Here is a 21,689-nt window from a genome sequence, read left to right as displayed (position 1 = left end):
AATTAAATAATTTTTAAAATAAAAAAAAAAATTATTTATTTTTTTTTTTTTTTAAATGTGACTTGAAAATTTTTTAACAATACTTGTTTGTTATCTGCATATATCAAAAATACACATAATGATTATAAAATATATACTTTTATTCATTCAAAAAACGTATTATTACTACACTCATATGTACATATTATATGTTATATTATTATATTTCTACAAACTACCTTAAAATAAATAACAAAACGTAATGAATAGTTTGGGCAAAGTTGGCAGATTTATCCAGCATAAGAACCTTATTTTGTTTGTTTATTTTAAAATCCCTAAGAAAAAGCAGCATTTTATCATAAACAAATATGAATGTTTTACATAGATTTGCGGCTTTGTTTGAAGATAGGCAAATAAAGTGAAACTAATGACTATTTTCAGGTAGATATCACTGTTCAAACTTTGTTGGACTTGCCACATCCACAACCTACATCAGAATTTGGACTTTCTAAACAGGTGAATTAGGTAGGTACTTTTAGTATCATAAGTAAACTATAATAACTATTCAAATAGATTTGTAGGAGAATCACAGTTACAGTAGTGGACAAAACCTGTCAGAACATTGAAAATTGGGTTGGTTAATCTCGTGGAATGATCACTTTCAAAGTTATCTGGTTTAGTTACTTTTGTGTTGTGTTTTCTTTTGTTCATGTGTTTAAGTTCAACCACAGGTTCAACACAACATAACTGTTTTGTTTGTTGTACCTATGTTGTATGTAAATAAAAGGGATTTTTTGGAATCACTGATCAGATTTTTTTCCTAGATTTACAAGTTAAGGTATCTTAGTGTAACGAAGTTAGGAATATTTTTTGCTTTGTTTACTAAGCCGTCCGTTAGTGCCGTTGGTTTTGCGGCGATATGCAGATAAGGGAACTATTAATAGAAGCCGTTTAGTAAAGTAACCAGTGCTAGTACTTTGCCAAAATACGATAAGCCGTATTTTTAAGTTATTATATTTTCTCAGGATTGGCCAGTCCGATTTTTACCGTTCTTGTTGGAAACAATTGCTAGAATTACAGCGTTTACAACAACGCTGCAGTATGATAGCGCGTAATAGGAAATTAGTGGTTTACGACTTTCCTTGTAATTATAATTCACGAGTTGACGTAGCTGTGTAGGCGTACCCTTTTCGTCGAGTACGCGTAACGCGAGTACCGCCCACTACCCAAAAGTGGGGAATCGGGTCTATAAAACTAGCGTGCAGCGCTCGTTCATTCTCTGTTGCGACCGATAGCCCCCCCGAGCAACATCTCAACCTCCCAGCAGCACAGTAAGTATACCTGTTTAGTGGCTAGCCCTCCTAGTGCACTGTGTACCTGTTATTTGAACACCGAGGCTCGCTAGACCGGTTGTTCGTTCCTTGTTTACTCCAACCCTGTAGCGTCGTGGTTCGCTAGACCGGGCGCTGCTTTAACGTTCACGTCACCAGTTTTCATTGCAAACGCTACATGGTTCGCTAGACCGGGCGTTTGCACCGTTAGTCCCAGCCCGGCCATTTTTCCGGCCCTTTTACTTCAGTAGCATCGTGGCTCGCTAGACCGGGTGCTACGCCATAGATCCGGCATTGTAGGTTTCTATACAAACACTACATGGTTCGCTAGACCGGGTGTTTGTATACTTTTCCCCGATAGGCCAATTTCCGGCCCTAGTTCACTCTGTAGCGTCGAGGTTCGCTAGACCGGGCGCTACACGATAGTTCCACCTTCAACACAAACGCTACGTGGTTCGCTAGACCGGGCGTTTGTGTCATTTAGTAGCCGGCCGCACTTCCTGGCCCTGTCTTTTGTTGACTACGCTACATGGTTCGCTAGACCGGGCGTAGGAAGCAAGTTTCTAAATCCTGTTGCCAACAAGAACCACTACAAGGCTCGTATAGACCGGGTGGTTCAGTAATACCCTTTTCCAACTCTGTTACCGACCCGTGACACCGTAACTTTATTTGCACTAGGACGGTTAATTGCAATGAATAAAAAAAATGTAAACATAGCAGGAAGGAGCAATAGCAAACAAAGTGGGTGACAGAAACAAGGGGGAGGGGGTAATATGGCGGCCGTCAATACTTGTTAATCTTGTCCACTGTACAACTTAATTTAAATTTGCAAAACTCAACTGTTAAAGAACCACAAACTAACACTATACTACAACAAATACAAACAACAAATTTTTGCGGGTTTGAAACTCCAAACTTTCAATGACTTTGCGTCAATTCAACTGCGCAGTAGGCGAATGCGCAATCAAAGTAGGTGGACTTCCGTCCCCCTCGCTTAACCCTTTCATGCCCAATTTTTCAGAATTTGAAAGAAAAAAATATTTGTATTACTTTTTGTGCTCCGGTATGTTCATTTTTACCGTAAAATGTTGTATTTCTATAAAAGGAGCGGAAATATTGATTTTGAACAATGACTCCATATGGCGTCATTGGGCAGATAGGAAAAACAAATACAAATAACAGTTCTTAATTTAATTTTTATTTTTTTACGTGAAATTCAACAAAGCAGTTTTTTGTATTAGTAAAGCACAAAGCAACTTTACATTTAACGCATCCAAGCCTGGAATAAGATGTTTTGCACTGCCTGCATCGCTGCTTTGGATCCAAATGAGTTGGAAAATGACCGTAAGAGTCATATCGAACATCATCAACTGGAGTTGGCATGGTGATTTTTTTCTTGTTCTGCATGGCTGTAAGCAAAGTGGGTGATCCCACAGGTGAACTCTCAGTGCTTGTAGGCCTCCCCCTTTTTCTAAATAGAGTACAGACATTTTTTTGAAGAAGAGCATTCCCGATATCGGCTCTAAAATCTATCAGACTTTTATGTTTCGTGCCTCTCAAGTTGCAGTCCTTTCTATATAATAACCACGCATTTACGATAGCTACATCAATTAAATGGAAAATAATGCGAAGGTAGTACCGCTTCACACCATGTTTTATACGGTATAATGACACTAACATGTCATTCAAGTCGACGCCACCCATATAGGAATTATATTCCTTTATTATATCTGGACGATCTACATCGATATATTTTTTTTCTGTCGTCGACCATCTTTTGACTACACCGATTGGATAAATTCCTGTATAGTTTGAAGCAATATGTACAGTTTTATTGTCATACCAATTTGCAACTATAATATTTTTATTTTGGTCTGTTGCGTAGTCAAACGATCCTCTTCCTTCCGATTTCAACTCCTTCTCGTTTTTCAAAATGTTGCATTTCATTCTCGCTAAACGTACAGTACCACATGCCAAAATTCCATGACTTTTTAGGTCACTAAGCAATTGGTACGATGTAAACCAGTTGTCCATAAATAGCTTGTGGTTTTTGTTATGTGGTAAACTTTGACATAATCGCAATACAATGTCACCACTTATGCCTAAGTCTGTAGGATTAGTCACAGTACCCTTTCCGACGTAGATCTCGAAATCATGAACAAAACCGCATGCTCCCGCTCTTGCAAAAATTTTAATTCCCCACTTATGTGGTTTATTCTTTATATATTGCTTTAAACTTGAACGCCCTTTGAAAGGAATCATGATTTCATCAATTGCTTGATGCTCCCCATTTGGCACTTTTCCGAAATTTTTACGGATGGCATCTACAAATGGTCTAACTTTGAATAGTTTATCATAACCCTCTTCATTCCTTGTTTTCATTTCAGAATTGTCGTTGAAATGGAGCATAGCGCGGAGTTTTTCAAACCTATTTCTAGGCATAACATCAGCAATGATAGGAAGACGAGTTGCATTCGCCCAGAACATTCTAAAAGCAGGCATTTGAATAATTCCACTCATAATGTGAATGCCTAGAAACTGACACATTTAAGTATAGTTAGTATTTACTGATCTGAAATTTTTCTGTACAGAATATAAATTTGTTTGCTCCACAATGTTATTTATGATGTCATCATCAATAAACATTTTGAAATAACTTAGTGGCGTTATTTCATCGTCAGATATAGGTGTAAAGCTTTCTTCATAACGCGTACTTGTCGGATCTATATCTTTTTTTATCCATTTTGGAATCCTTTTTCTCACCAACTTATTTCTAATTTCCGATAGCGGTAACAGATCTTCTGGATCTTCAGGTTCTTCTGTTTCAGTTTCCCCCTTGTCTTCATAGTTTTCTGTTTGAGATTCAATTTCAACAGAAATTCTTCTAATGTGAGACGGAACAGGATTCTGCATCACTTCATAGGATTCCTGACTGTTGCTAACTAAGATTTCTTCATTTTCGCTGTCCAAGTCTTCAATATCTACATCAGAAACGTCACCTTCCATCAGAAGCAACAAATTGTTTGCCTCAGTAGGTGATAATCCAACGTAATCAGACATAATAAAAACCTGCAACAGTAATTGATTTTAACCAAAATTTTAACCTTGGCGCTCAATGACTCCATATGGAATCATCAAGTTCAAAGTCGTGTAATGACAGTAACAATTTGGAAATCACCATAATATTGCATAGAGCTCTTGATTAGATCTAACTAAAGGTAAATAAGCAAAAATTACAACTATATACTTACGTTTCTTCAAAAAAGACTCACAAAATAACCGCCTATTATTTATGCGCACAACTACTGACAATTGAACATGTAATAAAAAAAAGAGGTTATGCCTGCGTTTTTGTTTTGATACTCTAGTGCCATCTATTGGTAACGATAAAGTGTAGGTTTAGTAAAAAACAAATAATGGGAAAAGAAATCTGCCTGATATTAACAAATTTAGTTACCTACGCCATATGGCATCACTGGGAAGGAAAGGGTTAATGCACAAACGAGTTATAATTTGTATTATTGTTACCTCCTGATACTTGTTCTTTTTACTCATTGGTTAATTGCTTAGTTGTAAACATAGACCTGCTTTGTCCCCGTAATTAACTTTGAATCAGCTTGTACCTGTAACATTCATTGCATTGCGTGGCTTTTTAACTTTCTGCATTATACCGTTGACCTGTCTTGCATCGCATCCGACCCGTACCGTAAATAAGTTGCACACTCCCACTCTCGTACTTGTCTAATTAAGGGGGGGGGGGGGTTTAAGATACGCTTATTTGCATAATTATTTGGTTTAGTTAAGTTTGCTGGCATTTTAAATTAGGCAAAGAGAATATACGTTAGTTGATTGGTACTTTTGGCTTTTATGAGCGTTGTCACCAACTGAACCACTGTTACCACAGATTGACGGGAACCTTGTCTACAGCTGTTTAAAAGCTACCAAGGCATACGAATTGTCTTTTCCTGGTTCACATTTCGAAAACTCTAAAAACATTCTTAAAACCCGGTGGCGCCCGAGGCAATTCTCATTAACTTTTGTTCTAGAACACACTTTAATTCGAACTCCCGAATAAATAGCGTCACACTTATATCCAAAGTATACTCTGCATGCAGTGTTACGTATTACTTTATAAGGTTAATTGACATGTAAAAATAAGCAGGAATCCGGTCCTGAAACTAAAAAGTTTGAACTCCACAAGTATAAGACGCTCTAGTTTTCGTTTTATGGAAAGTAGAACGTATTTGCCTGTTTCAAAAAATACAGAAACATTAACCATTTCTAATTAACTTCAAATCCTTTTGGAGAAGATTGTTTTATCAAAAATTGGATGTAATGTCCTCAATCAAATGCTTTTCCTTCATTGATTTCTGTAAAAATAAAAATATGCCATTAGTATGCAAACGCAAGTATTAAATGATTAACTTAAATCATTTCTGGCATATTAAAAATAACTCCACAAATTTGCATTGTTTGTCTTACTTTCACTTTGCCTTACTAAGCTGAATCAAGGCTAAAGCAAAGAGTAACTAATTTCATAAAGAGAAGACACTGGGCCTAAAAGCTTTGATGTTTGCCGACACGTTTCGTTGACCTCGGCTCTTTAAACTGGTAGTACAAGGACGTTGCCGGTATTTACAAAATTTGTGGCAATGCGGTGTTGCCATTTCTGAAATCATAGTTTCAGCAGAGAGTTTTGGATTAGAAAATAGCGTTTTCAGAATTGACTGCTGAGATAGAGATGAAACCCGAAAATATTCTTAGTCTTTGTTTGACATTTTATTTAATAACAATTACATGGTATATAAAGTATTAAGAGATACTTCTAAGTCATCTTTTAACTTTTCAATTTCTGTCTTTAAAATTGCATTTTCACTCTGCAGTTTAGATTTTCGCGGAGTTGAAGAACTTAGAACATTCTCAGTTTGGGTTTCTACAGGTGAACATAAGGGTGGAGTTACAAATATGTAGACTGAGGTTGAAGTGGTGGAAGAATTTCAATATTCTGGAGAATATTTATTTTCTGTCCCTTGCTTGAACAACCAGCGTCGAGTCCAGGTTGGACCTGCTGATCTAAAATGTAAAAAATATCATAGTTTGCTAACTCTATATTGCACTAATGAAATGTGGTTCACTTACATGTTTCAGTTATTGTATATGTAAGAATTGAGGGAAGAATAAAAACAAATTTTCCCGTACTAAACCAATTTAATGATTCTTCTTCCAATATACCACTCTCTCTGCTGGTGAATATCCGAATGCCCTCCACTTTTCTGCAATCCCTTAACTAAACACCCTAAGAGCACCCGTCTCACAAGTATCATATTACATACCCCTATCTCTTATCTGTTACAATAATAATTCTAAGGACACTTAAAATAACTTAGCCTAGCAAATTCCCAAAGACGTCCTTTTACACCAATAAATATGTCGCCATCCAAGAGTGGTTGATAAAAGACGCCCTCAAGTACCACGAGTCCGTGTGAAGTTCTCACGGTGGGCTTGCCATCTTGATGTGATTGCTAACACGGCCAACCTGACACGTAATTCGCTCTCGAATTACCAAGTCCTGTAACAACAGAAAAACCAGCAGGATCGTACGACAATTATTTAATCGATACAAGGGATGCCTGGTGCAATGGATGTGACAGAACAAGTTAATTCACCAAAGAATAACAAATTAAAAAAAAACGACAATTAATTCGAATAAATGTAAAGCGTTCTGCTTACAAGACAATGAAAACGTACCAAGTGCAAAGCGTTATGCTTTCAACACATTAAAACGGTACCAAGTGCAAAGCGTTATGCTTTCAACACAATAAAACTGTACCAAGTGCAAAGCGTTATGCTTTCAACACAAAAAACGGTACCAAGTGCAAAGCGTTATGCTTTCAACACATTAAAACGGTACCAAGTGCAAAGCGTTATGCTTTCAACACATTAAAACGGTACCAAGTGCAAAGCGTTATGCTTTCAACACAATAAAACTGTACCAAGTGCAAAGCGTTATGCTTTCAACACAAAAAAACTGTACCAAGTGCAAAGCGTTATGCTTTCAACACAAAAAACGGTACCAAGTGCAAAGCGTTATGCTTTCAACACATTAAAACTGTACCAAGTGCAAAGCGTTATGCTTTCAACACATTAAAACGGTACCAAGTGCAAAGCGTTCTGCTTTCAACACAATAAAACTGTACCAAGTGCAAAGCGTTATGCTTTCAACACATTAAATCGGTACCAAGTGCAAAGCGTTATGCTTTCAACACAATAAAACTGTACAGCCGCATGCTAAAGTGCTTTCTATACATTGAATACGTTGTTCAACAACCGTTTTGTCACAATCACCCACACAGGCAACAAAAGCTCAAAAAGTTAGCGCAATTACCATCGTTGGGTAAGTTTCCCCCTAGTTAAGATTACTCTGACAGTTCGCCAGGCCACACTCTAAGCATGTCTTTAGCTACTACTCGCTTTCGATTTGATGCTAAATTTTTCAATTCGAATCTTTCATTTGGAAGGATCTGTATGATTTCAAAAGGCCCTTCGTACTTGCCGTCCAATTTCGACAAGTGGCTATTGCCCGATGGATGATAGACACAGTCACCTATCGCAAATTGCTTATTGGACCTCCTTTTTTTATCAAAAAGATTTTTGGCCAACTCTGCCTGTCGCTTCATACGATCATATGCCAGATTTCTGTCATTTAATAAATTTGTCGGAAGTGGTTTTAACGGAAGCGACTCTGTTAACGACTTGATATCGGGACTATTACCTTCGACCCCAGTCAACAAATAAACGGGCGAAAACCCAGTTGATTTTTGAACGCTTGTGTTGAGTGCGGTTTGCAGTTTATGAATTTTGTTCGGCCATTCTGACTTATTTTCGATTTCTGTCCTCAGTAAATTAATGACTGTCCCGACATACCGTTCTACCTGACCGTTCCCTCGAGGGGCGCTTTTAGCAATTAAGTGTTGTTGGATACCCAATTCTAAGAGTACCCCCTTTACCATTTTATCTGTAAAATTAGTACCTCGATCACAAATTAATGTTTTGGTAATGCCGAACATGCTGAGATGTGATTTCAATGCTTCACAGGTCTCAGGTCCAGACAACCCTTTTAGTGGCACCAAAAATAAAAACTTCGTAAACGCATCAACCAGAAGCAATAAATATTTAAAACCCTCCGTTGATTGCGGAAATGGCCCTACGCAGTCCGCGTGTACCGTGTGAAAAGGTATCGGTTTCTTATCAATAGGGTGAAGCTGAGCCTGTCTGGGACCGGTGTGACATTTATTGGCAATACATTTTAAACAGTGATTACAATATTTTTTGACAAATTTTGCCATCCCTGGAAACCAAAAGTAATGATTAATTTTAGCAAAAGTTTTATCCGGTCCCATATGGCATTGCTCGTCGTGAAACAAACGCAGCAACCCTAAACGACTACCTTTTGGTACAACAGCACGATAGACAGGCGGATCCTGACCCGGATTTATTTTACGAAAAAGGATATCATTCTGACAAAAGTAATCGGTAGTAAGTTTACCCTCGTTAAGCCTATTTATGATATCTTGTGTCTCGTTATCTTTCTTTTGGACTACTTTCAACCAGTTATTAGTTGTTAAAGTTTTAATTTGTGCTACTTCGGATTCAACAGCTGGATCCAACGGGTTTCTGCTAAGATAATCGACATGTTGAATATATTTTCCCCTGCGGTATTCAATTTCAAAATCAAATGACTGTAGAAATAACCACCATCTTGCCACCCGCGGTATTAATTCTTTTTTGCTCTGAGATAATTTAAGTGAGTTACAGTCCGTAACAAGCTTGAATTTTACACCAAGCAAATATACTCGGAAATGTTTGACAGCATAATAAACAGCTAATGTTTCTAATTCATAAGAATGATATTTTGATTCATCGTTGGTGGTGCGTTTAGAAAAATAAGCAATCACGCCCAGTTCATTGTTGGCTTGTCTTTGAAAAAGAATAGCGCCAAACCCAATTGAACTAGCATCTGTGTGAAGTTCGGTCTCTAAGACAGGGTCAAAAATTGTCAGAAATGGTCTTTTACTAAGAAACGCGCATACGTACGCTTTTGCAATTTTTTGATCGTTTCCCCACACAAACTGTTCGTTATTTTTTGTAAGCTTTGTAATGCAAGCTGTACGGGCAGCCATCTCAGGTATAAATTTCCGAAAGTAATTTGCCAAGCCCATAAACTGCCTTACTTGTTTCACGTTACAAGGATTTGGTGATTTTAGTAATGCCTCTACCTTGTTTTTCCCCGGTCTAACACCGCGTTCGGAAATTTCCTGACCTAAATATTCTATTTGTTTTTCAAAAAAGTGACATTTGGCAATATTTAGAGAAAATCCCGCGGTTGTGAGACAACTTAATACTCTATTTAATTTATCTAAACCTTCTGTTATTGACAAAGATGGAATTAAAATGTCGTCTAAATAGACCATAGCATCCCTATCTTTTAAATCCCCTAAAGCTTTGCAAATTGCCCGCTGGAAAACGGCCGGTGCATTTGAAAGACCAAAAGGCATTCGCAGATATTCGTAATGCCCATCGGGTGTAACAAACGCAGTTTTTTCTATGGAGGAGTGAGCTATCGGAATCTGATGAAACCCCGACGCCATGTCTAGAGTAGTAAAATATTTATGCTTCCCTAAGCGGTCCAGCTGATCATCAATCCTAGGCAACGGAAAACGGTCTTTAATAGTAATTTTATTAAGTGCGCGAAAATCGCAACACATTCGCGTGCTACCATCCTTCTTATGGACCAGAACTATAGGACTAGCATAAGGAGAAGTACTTTCACGAATAATTTTGTTTTCCAATAGGTCCTTGATAATCAACTTGACTTTTTCGCGTTCCGAATGAGCCATTCGATAGGGTCGGTGATTAATTATTTTATCTTCTTTCAATTTTATTTCCAGTTCTGCAGTTGTTATTGGTGAAACGAAGGTACCAGTCGTTATGTTTTGTTCGTACCCTTTAAGGAGACGCAATAAATCACTTAGCTCTTGACCTTTTAAGGGTGTGTTTACAGTGTCCGGTGATACAGAAATGAGATTTACTGCTTTAGACATTGGCAACAGGTCATTTTCTAGGAACACACGCGTTCCACTATTGTCAGCATGGATTTGAATCCCGTTGTGTTTTAGTAAATCGCGTCCCAAGATACAATCCGGTTTTATAACCGATTTGTCCACAACAAAAAATTCAATTTCAAAAGCGGTACCGTCTTTCTCGACATTTAAAGTCGTTTTATTGTTTGCGAATACCGTGGTCTCTCCAATACCATTTAAAGTTAGAAAGGCGGCTTCTAAATGACAGTCTAGTTGTTTGACAATGGTTTCGGTAATCAAACTACATTCGGCTCCCGTGTCAATTAAGCAATTTACTGAGACATCTTGAATTTTGAACGTAGTACAAAATCACTGTCTAGTTCAATTGAAAAACAATTTACCTGTCGCGAAGTGGAAGGGCGGTCTCGCTTTAATTGGTAACAGTCATTAATTTGATGTCCGAGTTTACGGCAGTAAGTACAAGAAGGCCTGTTTTGACTTTTATCAAAATTACGATTACTCAAATCATTAGAATGACCGATCTTTTGTCGTTTCGTACAATGGCGACTAATATGCCCAGGTTCGTTACACTTATAGCAAAGGTTCTGCCTGAATTTAGATTCAATTTTAGAATTAAATGGGTTGCTTCGTTTGAGTTTACTGACATCGTTTAGCTTTGGTTTTTTGTAATTTCCCAAAAGAGATATGAGTTCCCCAATACTGTCAAATTTACTATTAAAAGCGGCAGTTTTTACTTGGACGTCAGTAATATCCCCGATAACAATTTCACGAATGTGCTCATCAGACATGTCAAACGGTAAAGCTTTAATTAATGACATTTTTTTTCTGGCATACTCACAGTAAGAGTCCGCTTGGTCGCTGTTGTAGAGGCTAGCTTTTCGCAATTTGTCATTCAGGTTCCGTTTTGCTGGATATATGCTGCATAACTCCTCTTTGAAAACGGTCCAGGACTTGTTGGGGGGCTGCCAACTCGCAAACCAATCAGCTGCGTCACCTTTCAATCCGGAAGCACTTCTCACCACTAATTCGTATTCTGACCAACCGAACATATTCCCGAGTTTATCCATTTCGATGCACCACGTATTCACATCACAATCATCCGAATGGGGATCAAAATTAGGAATTGACACAGGCGTGGACACGACACTTTTATTGTTTTGCTCTTGAAGAGATTTCACCGAATTTGCAAACAATTGCACAAATTCCTCCATGGTTTAAAGCACAGTATCACTTAATGTAGTTAGCTGGAGGGTGTAGTTGTTCTATCCCACTTCTGATGTAAGAATTGAGGGAAGAATAAAAACAAATTTTCCCGTACTAAACCAATTTAATGATTCTTCTTCCAATATACCACTCTCTCTGCTGGTGAATATCCGAATGCCCTCCACTTTTCTGCAATCCCTTAACTAAACACCCTAAGAGCACCCGTCTCACAAGTATCATATTACATACCCCTATCTCTTATCTGTTACAATAATAATTCTAAGGACACTTAAAATAACTTAGCCTAGCAAATTCCCAAAGACGTCCTTTTACACCAATAAATATGTCGCCATCCAAGAGTGGTTGATAAAAGACGCCCTCAAGTACCACGAGTCCGTGTGAAGTTCTCACGGTGGGCTTGCCATCTTGATGTGATTGCTAACATATATTTGCGTGGCTCGGCACTGAATAATAGGCCTGAAGATTTATCTCGACCATCTTTGAACATGTCTAAATCAAAATGAACACTGCAAACTCTATAATTGTTGTAACATTTTTCAGCACTCGTGCCCAAGAGGTCTTCACGGCCGCATTGCCTCAGCCAATGAAAGCATCTGCAATAATGCAGTGTTAATTAAACTGTGTATTTTTTAAGAAAATTCTGAATACTTACTTTACTTCATCTTTTGGAATTCTAAAATATTTGATGCTTAAATCAGAACTGCTTTTTCTATTCATGCATCCTTTGTAAATACAGTTTGTCCCACTGGATCGGATCTTTTGCTGAGACTCCATTGTTTGTAGAAAAGAGCACTATATACACTAGGGACCAAAGCAAATTTACAGAATTCACACTATATTAATAAATAGCCCGTACACGTTTTATAAAACAGCAAAAATTATCACTTAAGTTGAAGATGGCGCCCCCATTGCGTAGGTCCCCTGTTGGCCAAGCGCCATCTTCCCGACTAAACGTGTACTTCGAAAATTTTTAAGTATATCGATCGCGCTTGGATGTTTGCGACGATGCCACTTTGTCAACTATGTACCTATAACTTGAGAGTGCAAATGATATACTCAAGAAAATGCACTAACATTTTTAAAAAAATTAGACTTAACCCGAACAGCCCAATACCAATATCTACTATATTGCTCGTAACTAACCTAACCTATAACTTATAAAATCATTTTATTTAATTACTTAATCAGATACTTCAATAACCGCCATTTGCACCGTCGTACTTTAAGCTAAGCTTAAGTTAAGTGTAGTTCAGAGTGTGACTTTTTTCACCTAAACTGTCACAGTCTGACCCACACTTAACTTAAGCTCGGCTTACAATACGGCGATGCAAATGGGGGTAAGTATCGTTCGGATTCTTGAGAATAAATAACCCATTAATGTTTGTTAATCGATCATTTCAGAAAGTAAATATATACATTGCATATTGTCACGAATAACATAAATTGCACTAAGTTCCGTTACCTAGTCGGGCCCCGGTCTCCCCTAGTGCACTGTCTGAATCAGCAAGACCGGCAAATTGGGGTCACGATGTGGGTATTTAATCAGCGTCTCAAGCCATCGAAGAGGACCGAACTCTGGGGTCATCCCCAGAGGGAGGTCACGAGCGACAGTCCGAACTTCCTAGTGCCCGGACGGCTCGTTACCCTGTTGCAGTACCTAAAGTAAGTCCTTTGGGCGTGTCGGACATAGGGGCACCCTGCTCGTATCGAGCGGGTACCGCTTGGCGGCACTTCAGAAGGCCTTACGCCCATACCCCCACACCCACGCATCTACACACCCCCTCTTGGACAGAAGGGCTTACGCACCTACCACTATACGTACACACCCACACACCCCCTCTTGGTCAGTGTTCACTGCCTAATAAAGAAGACATACTTAAGCTACGATCTTGTTTCTCTTCCTACGCTACCCCCTAAACGTGACATGGTGGAGGTGCCCCGTTCAATCCCCGTCTATTAATCTTCATATTGATAGACACACCCTCGCCAATTGAAGCCAATTAAGTCACGGGAAAAAGATGAAGGAATAACAGAGAAGAAAGAAGAGAGGCAAAGACCAGAAGAGAGACAAAGAGAGAGAAAGAAAGAGAGATCAGGAAGACGACACAACAATGCCCACCCCAGAAGAATCAAGCGAGTTTTGAAGGACCAGCCTGCAGGTCCGCAGTTGCTTGAACTGAGTAGGGCAATATCAAGAGCGGCCTGTAGGTTGCCCTAAACATTTTAGTGTATAGGATCACATATTAGTTTGTATAGTATTGGGTAAGATAAAACTAAATTTTTTGATGACTAGGTTTCGTAAAATAAGTGTATGTATAGTTAATGAAATAACAATTTTTTCTAGACCAGTGACGCCATTCCCGACCTAGGTACTTTGCTGAGGTAGCAAAATCGCGCAAGTATCAGGTGTTTTGTTTATAAATACATTTTATGTCTGTTTATGTTATTGGAGTCGGGCTTGTTTGCTAATTAATTGTTGACTTTAGGGGCCACCTAATTACCTCGTTGCGTCCATCGACAAATTGACCTGATTAAAGAAGCGAGAAGAAGAGGAGCAAGCCTAGGAGAAACCAGCATCTTCGGATGGGTTCCGCATCGTCGGTTCTACAGCCGCGTGCACCCAGAGTCCCTTAAATGACGGGCTGAAGAAGGTTCTCCAGATGGGCTTAGAAATGACGATGTATAGTAGTCCAAAGCAACGTGTGCTAAAAAGAGAGCACGCAATGGACCAAAGATGTCGAAGCTAAGCGATGGATTTCCGCTTAGACAATGTAGTGCCGAGAGAAGGTACTAGAAGATGGTGCCCGATGCAGGGAACAATTTACGCTTAAATGAGAAGGCAAGAAGATGGACGCAACAACAAGGTTGAAAGGTGACCCAATGAAAGGAATAATTGTTTTTTGAGTATGCAAACATGGCAACGTTTAAAAATCGAGAAGTAGTTAAGATATTTGTTCAATAAAGTTTTTCCACCCCTTTTCTAGAAGATAAGTAACATGTGTTAGTTTAAGAAGTAATATTTGATGATAGGTTGGTTTAAATAAAGTACTCTCCCACCTGCATTAGAAAATAAGAATAGAAAATAAGTGAGTTGATTTTGTAAACATGGACTTTTAGTGTTCGGGGCGAACACTTGTTGGAAGGGGGAGATGTCACGAATAACATAAATTGCACTAAGTTCCGTTACCTAGTCGGGCCCCGGTCTCCCCTAGTGCACTGTCTGAATCAGCAAGACCGGCAAATTGGGGTCACGATGTGGGTATTTAATCAGCGTCTCAAGCCATCGAAGAGGACCGAACTCTGGGGTCATCCCCAGAGGGAGGTCACGAGCGACAGTCCGAACTTCCTAGTGCCCGGACGGCTCGTTACCCTGTTGCAGTACCTAAAGTAAGTCCTTTGGGCGTGTCGGACATAGGGGCACCCTGCTCGTATCGAGCGGGTACCGCTTGGCGGCACTTCAGAAGGCCTTACGCCCATACCCCCACACCCACGCATCTACACACCCCCTCTTGGACAGTGTTCAATACTAAGAGTTATGCAGCGCCGAATAAAGAAGTCATGCTTGTACTACGTTTGTTGTTTCTGTTCCTGCGCCACCCCCAAAACGTGACAATATTATCAAATAAATAAAATGAAAATAGAACTTTGAAACATAACTTATGTTACCAAATAATCATAGTAAAGTTGCTAACCAAGTTAGCCTCTCCCATGATCCTTATTGGTTTTAAGTCCCTGCATGTGAATACGTCAATAATATTCAAAGAATGGCTTATTTAAGTCAATATAGTTATTAATAATATTAATAGTTATTGTCAATATAAGTCTAAATATAAGATTAATACTAGATTAATTACACATTATTATAAAAATAACCATCACAAAGACTTTTTATTATTACAATTGGCAACGTTGCATCAAACGAACAGTAGGTTCGATGAGATTTATGCCCAACGCACACTATGCTGCTTTGAGATTTAGGCTCGTAGCTACCTTGTGCCATAAATCAGGATCATTTTCTGTGACGTATGCTGAATAGGAAAACTCTACACACAAATCAACAACATACAGACTTCCAAACAAATTTCCCTGTAAAATGATTTTATTATTTTTGATTACTGATACTTCACCATTTTTAAATAAAATTGATAATCCTTTTTGTTCAATTTTCTTCACTGAAAGCAGATTGTGTGATAGATTTTCACACACCAAAACTTTTCTAGGGTTACTTTTTGTCCACATTTAGTTTTCAGGCTAAGATTTCCTTCCCAATGTGCTTCAACCACTACTCCAAGTATTGCAACTCTTATTTTATGATGTACTTGCTTTCTGTCAGTTATAAACTTTCCCAGATCACTATTAACTAAGTGATTTGTAGCTCCACTATCCACTACAAACTTACAGTCAAGAACATACTGCAGTTCACTAAATCTGAGTTGTCCATGTTTGTGGTCATAAAGGCAATGTCTTCTTCAGTAACATGACATTGTTCTCTTCTTTTAGGACATTCTGTATTTTGGTTAGGGTTTCCTGATCGGTTTCCACTATAACTTGTCTGTTGATGTCCACCTTGATGGTACCCACAATAGTTTCCAGCATTCTTTTGATTTGCCCTGGTTTTCATCCATCGGTTTGATTGTCTACAGTCACCTAATATTGAGTTCTGGAAGTACTGAACTGGATAAAACTATACAAAAAAAAACAAATAAACAAACAAAACATTTCAAACACACTTTCCACCCTTCATTGTTAAATTCGTGTGGGTTAAAATGGGGGAGGGAAAAAGTCACAATCTCCCCCTTTTGTAATTTCAACCGTCGTGTCGATAAGGGAACGCTATTGCGCACGACTCGATTTTTCATCTGGGCCAAGGAGTTTTTTCTTTGCAGTGCCAAAAAATCTATTTTTCTACTTAATATTATGTCACCAATTGAAATTTCTTCCAGAAACGAAAGGAAAAAGGCCGAGTGGAACTGGAACGAGTGCATACAGTGGAAGCGGCCCAATCGTTCTTTACCAACGAGGAAGTGGGCATCGAAGGGGATTTTCACCCGTTTCTGGTCGGCTACCATCAAGACGAGGACTACACGTTGTTTCTGTTAGCTTTGAACAACGTCGATAGGATTTATTGGATTATGGACATCAGGAGAGGTAAGAGACCGTGAACGTTAAAAAGAGGAAGGAACAATTTGATTTTAGTGTGTGCCTACAATCGAAACATCCGAAGTTATTATCATCCGGGCCCTTGGAACGGGTGCAGATGGTACTGTTGCCGGGAAACGATCAAACCCAGTCCCATCATGCCGTGCGGCTGCACTCCCGGCACCCCCTCCGTCAAACAGAAGGACAGTCAACCGGGGGTGGTTAGAACCAAGTGGTAGTCGCCCTCTACAATTACAAGCCATTGAATGTGGAAATTTAAGCCTTGAAAAGAACATGGAATATGAGGTGATGGATGATAGTCAACAACACTGGTGGAAAGCTCGAGACGCTAAAGGGTAAGTCTTCTTGTGTCAGTTAGTTTTTTCCAAAATTTTGCATTAATGTATGTATGCACACGCTGACCTTTTCGTTTGGAATTTACAAATAGAAATTGTAAATTATTATCACCGGTGCTGCATAGTAATTATCATTGTGTGTTGTACCGTTATAACACCTTAATCATATTAATGCGACCGGTTACAATCGCTAGACTAACTGTAGTCGCTGAAATATTATAATAATTGCACATTTCAGCAATGTGGGCTTCATCCCCAGCAACTATGTGAAAGAGAAAGAATTGCTCGGATTGCAGCAATACGAGTGAGTTATCCGTTTACAGTTCAGTCACAGTCACAGTACAATCAGCGTCAAAAATTAATATTTGAAATTTCAGTTGGTACGTGAATGACATGTCCAGGCAACGGTCCGAATCGTTACTCAAACACGAAGACAAGGAAGGTTGTTTTGTTGTACGGAATTCGTCCACTAAAGGATTGTACACCTTGTCATTCTACACCAAAATGTAAGTTGATTTTTAAATTGTCAAACGTCCGTAAAATGTTATTGAACACTGAAACACCGTTGACGTTTAGTTAGCCGTTTTAGAGTTACTATTGTTTTGATTCAAAAGAGACGCCATAGCCATATAGCAAATCTAAAATCGCCACAAGGTGTCAAAATATACAGTCCAACTCTGTACGCTACTCTGTACTACATAAATGAATTATGTTTTTCTGTTCATATCATTAATAAGCAAGGAATTGATTCGAAACTTACACACCTGGGTATACTAGGGTGTTTTAGTTAAAAACTAACATCCGCCTAACTGTAAAACGGTAATTTTTGAATTATAAACATACTTTTGGTTGGTCTTAGCTCACCTTGTATAAGCCTTAAAGAGTATTATTATTTAGTTCTGAAATACAGTGTTTTTAAGAATTGGTAGTATAAATATTGTGTTTATTTTATGTGAAAACAAATTAATTTGCCTAGTTCAGATATACCAAATGAAATTGGGTAGAATACGTAGATAATGTAGTAGTTTTCTAGTAATCTTCTGATTGCGTACTTTTACAGTTCTCTACCACACGTCAAACACTACCATATCAAAAAGAACTCAAAGGGTGAGTTTTTCCTCACCACATCGGAAAAACATTGTTACAACTCGATCTCGGAGCTGATCAACTACCACAAGCACAACAGCGGCGGTTTTGGGTTCCCGGCTAAAACCAGCCCTTGTTACAGGCCTGCGCCGGCTACTGCCGGTCTAAGTCATGGTAGTTGCCTAGTAGTGCCCCTTAAGCAGGTTTTACACCAACAGTTTTAATTCAAAGAAATTGGAAACATTTATTTTATCAAATTTTATGCTTCAAATAAATCACGAACTTCTTGGAGCATAAAGTGATTTGATTTTACACTTATCAAACTGTTATGTCAAAGTTGTCAATGAAAACAGTTTGACCAACCCAACCAACCAAGTGAATTTAGTGTTTAGGCGGTAATAGTTACAGATTATTTGTTTTTCTGGTATTTTTGATATTTTTATTTTGAAATTTCATAATCATCCTGAATACTGTGTTTATGTATTGAATTTGCAGCTTTCACTCTCACTTTTTCGTTTTTGTCTGTTGGCAGTTGGCATTACGCTAAACGGCAAGTTTTTTTTTTTATTTGAAGGTAAATTTGACATTCAATTTGTTTTGATATAATTCGTCATTGAAGCAGCTTTATGAATTTCTTTGACATCAAAGCGCGGTGTAAACCTGCTTTAGAACGATCAAAATAACCTTAAAGATTTTTAGACAAATGGGAAATCGATCGTAGCGAGCTGATGTTGTTGGAGGAGCTCGGTTCGGGTCATTTCGGGGTGGTGCGCAGGGGAAAATTGCGCGGGACAATTGACGTTGCCGTTAAAATGATGAAGGAGGGCACCATGTCTGAGGACGACTTTATTGAAGAAGCTAAAGTCATGACGTAACAGCTTTTTAGTGGTGTTTTTTTTTTCTTATTTAATTTTGAACTGTTTACCAGAAAACTGCAGCATGCTAACGTAGTCCAACTGTACGGGGTGTGCAGCAAAAACCGACCAATTTTCATTGTGATTGAGTACATGCGTCATGGGTCTTTGTTGAACTACTTGCGCAGACACGAACAATCTTTGTCGACCAATCAGGGCCTGCTATTGGACATGTGCATACAGGTTTGCAAGGGCATGGCCTACTTGGAACGGCACAACTATATTCATCGTGACTTAGCTGCAAAGAACTGTCTAGTTGGCACTGACAATATTGTTAAAGTAGCTGATTTTGGATTGGCTAGGTAATATCACAGTACACCAAATGTCAAGAATTTTAAAAACAAAACGATATTTCAGGTACGTTTTGGATGGTCAATACACGTCATCGGGAGGTTCAAAATCGGACGTTTGGGCCTACGGCGTTCTGATGTGGGAGGTGTTTACGTGCGGTAAAACGCCGTACGGCCGAATGAAAAACTCTGAAGTAGTGGAACGAGTTCAAAAGGAATCATTTGGACAAACCTAAAGCCTGTTTCAAGGAGGTTTATGATGTATGTTTAGCCAATTTTTTTTGAATAATAGTAACAGTATTTGTGTGGTTAGGTAATGAAAAAGTGTTGGTCTCCGCTACCGGAAAACCAACCCTCATTTCGCTCTCTCAAAGATACACTAGAATGTGTCGCAAGGCATCTTGGTCGATTGACTGGCGCGACTCGTGTGTGAAACCGTCACGCGGGGTACTTTGCCCATTTCTGCGGGCGAAGCCTCGTGCAGCTGGGTTCCGTAGTGTATGTAGGTTAGTCCGTTAGTTTTTTATTAGAGAAAACAATGAAAATTAGTTTATGTGGCAACACTGTACGTTAAATGTCAACAAGTAGTAGTCTAAAAACAAGTAATAAAAATTATGTAGCCGGTCTTTTCACTCTTTGTATTTTGCACTTTTACCATATATAATTAAACAGTTAAAATTCCCAAAGTGTTTTATTAAGTCTACAAGAGCTACTCTGCAAAATTTTTTAATCCGGGCAGAAAACCATTAAAGACAATAAATCCTAAATCGCTTTATCTTTCGGTAATATCAAACGGGGGGAGTAGTAGACAAGGAAATTTGAGGTTTTTTTGACAGATTTGTGATCCTAAACCTTGAAAAAAAAGTGCCAATAATCCTCGTTTGCTTGGATTTGTAATGTAAATAATCAAATTTACTAGTTTTGATTCGTGACGTTGGTGTGATATAGATTGCTACTTACTCGATTTAATTGTAGGCGTGGATTTGATACTGATTTTACCATTTTTTTTTTGTTTTTTAATTTGACGCAACACTCGTGTATTACCGTGTAGTTTTGACGTGAGCGGGACTCTCTTTTTTACCTTTTTATAACCAGCTCGGTTTTTATATAGATTTTACTTGTACATTTCTTTTACCAATTATTTGAATACAAACCTATTGTATTGATTGCTTGTCGTTTCATTACAAGCATTGTTTTACTCTTAGTTTATCAGTCACAACCCAATAACACCCTCCAGTTTCCTGTCTTCTCCTACTTTAGTAAAAATAAAACAAACCATGCAGACTATTATTATTATTTCAATTTTCCAGTGGCGCATTATAGCTATTATTATGCGATTTATAATAGTCGTGGATATTGTTGCAATGTCCGAGACGGTGTTAAATCGCTAATAATCGACTTACATTCAAAACTTTATCATATCATTGGCAACGGCGATGCCAACACAAAATCAACAAAATTGTATGTCATTGAATTTTTGTTGTCCGCATTAAATCATGCAAAATTTAGATATTCCTGATAATATATTGGCTGCAGCCAACACTATAAGGTTGAACTTGCTTCCGGAAAATCGAGTCCAGTATGAGAAAGAATATGAACAGTTTTGTGTGAGGCGAAACCAAGTACAAGTTCGAGGTGCAGAAGAAACGGTGTTGCTAGCATATTTTGCAAAACTCGCTGCAGAATATTCTGCTTCGTCCTTATGGCCAAAATATCTTCGTTTTATCAAGAAGAAAAACATCGAATATAGAGCAAAAAAATCAAGGTATTTACAAGAGAACAAATCAACGAATTTGTACGTTCTGCTCCAGACAAGGAGTTTTTGATGTGTTTTAGTAAAAATTGTGTCATCTTGACCCTATTTCGAGAACGGATTAACCGATTTCAGTTTTTTAAACGGTGATGAATCGGGGTTTTTAAGGGTTTTAAAATAATGTGCTACAAGCTAGGGATGCCATTTAAAATTTTAAGTGGGGACACCTCTAGGGGCAAGGGGGCGAAATCTAAAATACAACGTCCACTATAGTTTTAAACTTCCCCCTCGATATCTAAGTTGACGTGTTTTTTTGGTCCCAAGTAATTTTGCTTGCTGAAAAAGGTAGTGAGGGTGAGAAGTTTTGAATGATGGCACTGTATATACCAGGTGTCCAAGAGCACCCTGGAATAGGAGATTAACATGGGGAAAACGGTTTTGATTTTTTAGCGCCTGTACGGTTGATTTGATTGAAAAATCGTATTAATGAAAGTTGTAGTACCTATCACGGACTAG

The 21,689-nt window shown here is 38.4% G+C and overlaps 2 protein-coding genes and 2 long non-coding RNA genes across 5 annotated transcripts; 2 read left to right on the top strand and 2 right to left on the bottom strand.

The window, feature by feature from the left end:
- The first annotated feature begins 112 nt into the window (after positions 1 to 112).
- Positions 113 to 779, top strand: LOC145726022 (uncharacterized). The gene is made up of 2 exons (XR_014177468.1): positions 113 to 504; positions 553 to 779. It is a non-coding gene; the product is annotated as an uncharacterized LOC145726022 (long non-coding RNA).
- LOC145726023 (uncharacterized) lies at positions 120 to 5,025 on the bottom strand. Its single transcript, XR_014177469.1, has 2 exons — positions 4,562 to 5,025; positions 120 to 4,379 (listed from the first exon to the last, which is right to left on the bottom strand). It is a non-coding gene; the product is annotated as an uncharacterized LOC145726023 (long non-coding RNA).
- On the top strand, positions 1,286 to 20,106 carry LOC145726020 (tyrosine-protein kinase Btk-like). Its single transcript, XM_081974953.1, is given in 13 exon segments — positions 1,286 to 1,310; positions 16,579 to 16,783; positions 16,832 to 17,001; positions 17,004 to 17,031; positions 17,034 to 17,130; positions 17,369 to 17,434; positions 17,508 to 17,636; positions 18,191 to 18,390; positions 18,916 to 19,087; positions 19,145 to 19,432; positions 19,488 to 19,640; positions 19,642 to 19,681; positions 19,734 to 20,106. Coding segments are annotated over 12 exon segments (1,479 nt in total). The 5' UTR covers positions 1,286 to 1,310; positions 16,579 to 16,767; the 3' UTR covers positions 19,854 to 20,106.
- LOC145726021 (52 kDa repressor of the inhibitor of the protein kinase-like) lies at positions 10,785 to 15,846 on the bottom strand. 2 transcript variants are annotated; one of them, XM_081974956.1, is made up of 3 exons: positions 12,492 to 15,846; positions 12,288 to 12,436; positions 10,785 to 12,228 (listed from the first exon to the last, which is right to left on the bottom strand). In XM_081974956.1, exons 2-3 carry the CDS (start codon positions 12,407 to 12,409, stop codon positions 11,994 to 11,996), a joined length of 357 nt encoding a protein of 118 aa, XP_081831082.1. In that variant the 5' UTR covers positions 12,410 to 12,436; positions 12,492 to 15,846; the 3' UTR covers positions 10,785 to 11,993. The 2 variants fall into 2 exon arrangements, with proteins under 2 accessions (XP_081831082.1, XP_081831080.1); XM_081974954.1 differs by having other exon boundaries at positions 12,288 to 15,846.
- Positions 20,107 to 21,689: the final 1,583 nt, after the last annotated feature.

Source organism: Ips typographus, linkage group LG3, assembly GCF_016097725.1.
Source record: "Ips typographus isolate SLU linkage group LG3, UJ_Ityp_2.0, whole genome shotgun sequence".
Classification (NCBI taxonomy): Eukaryota; Metazoa; Arthropoda; class Insecta; order Coleoptera; family Curculionidae; genus Ips; species Ips typographus.
This window is presented reverse-complemented; position numbering and strand designations above follow the sequence as displayed.

Bases quoted from the DNA above. Each gene is read 5' to 3' on its own strand.
- LOC145726021 (XM_081974954.1), bottom strand. From the start codon at position 12,409: ATGGAGTCTCAGCAAAAGATCCGATCCAGTGGGACAAACTGTATTTAC. The intron at 12,229-12,287 runs GTAAGTATTCAG...GCATTATTGCAG, and splicing joins ATTCCAAAAGATGAAGTAAA to ATGCTTTCATTGGCTGAGGC.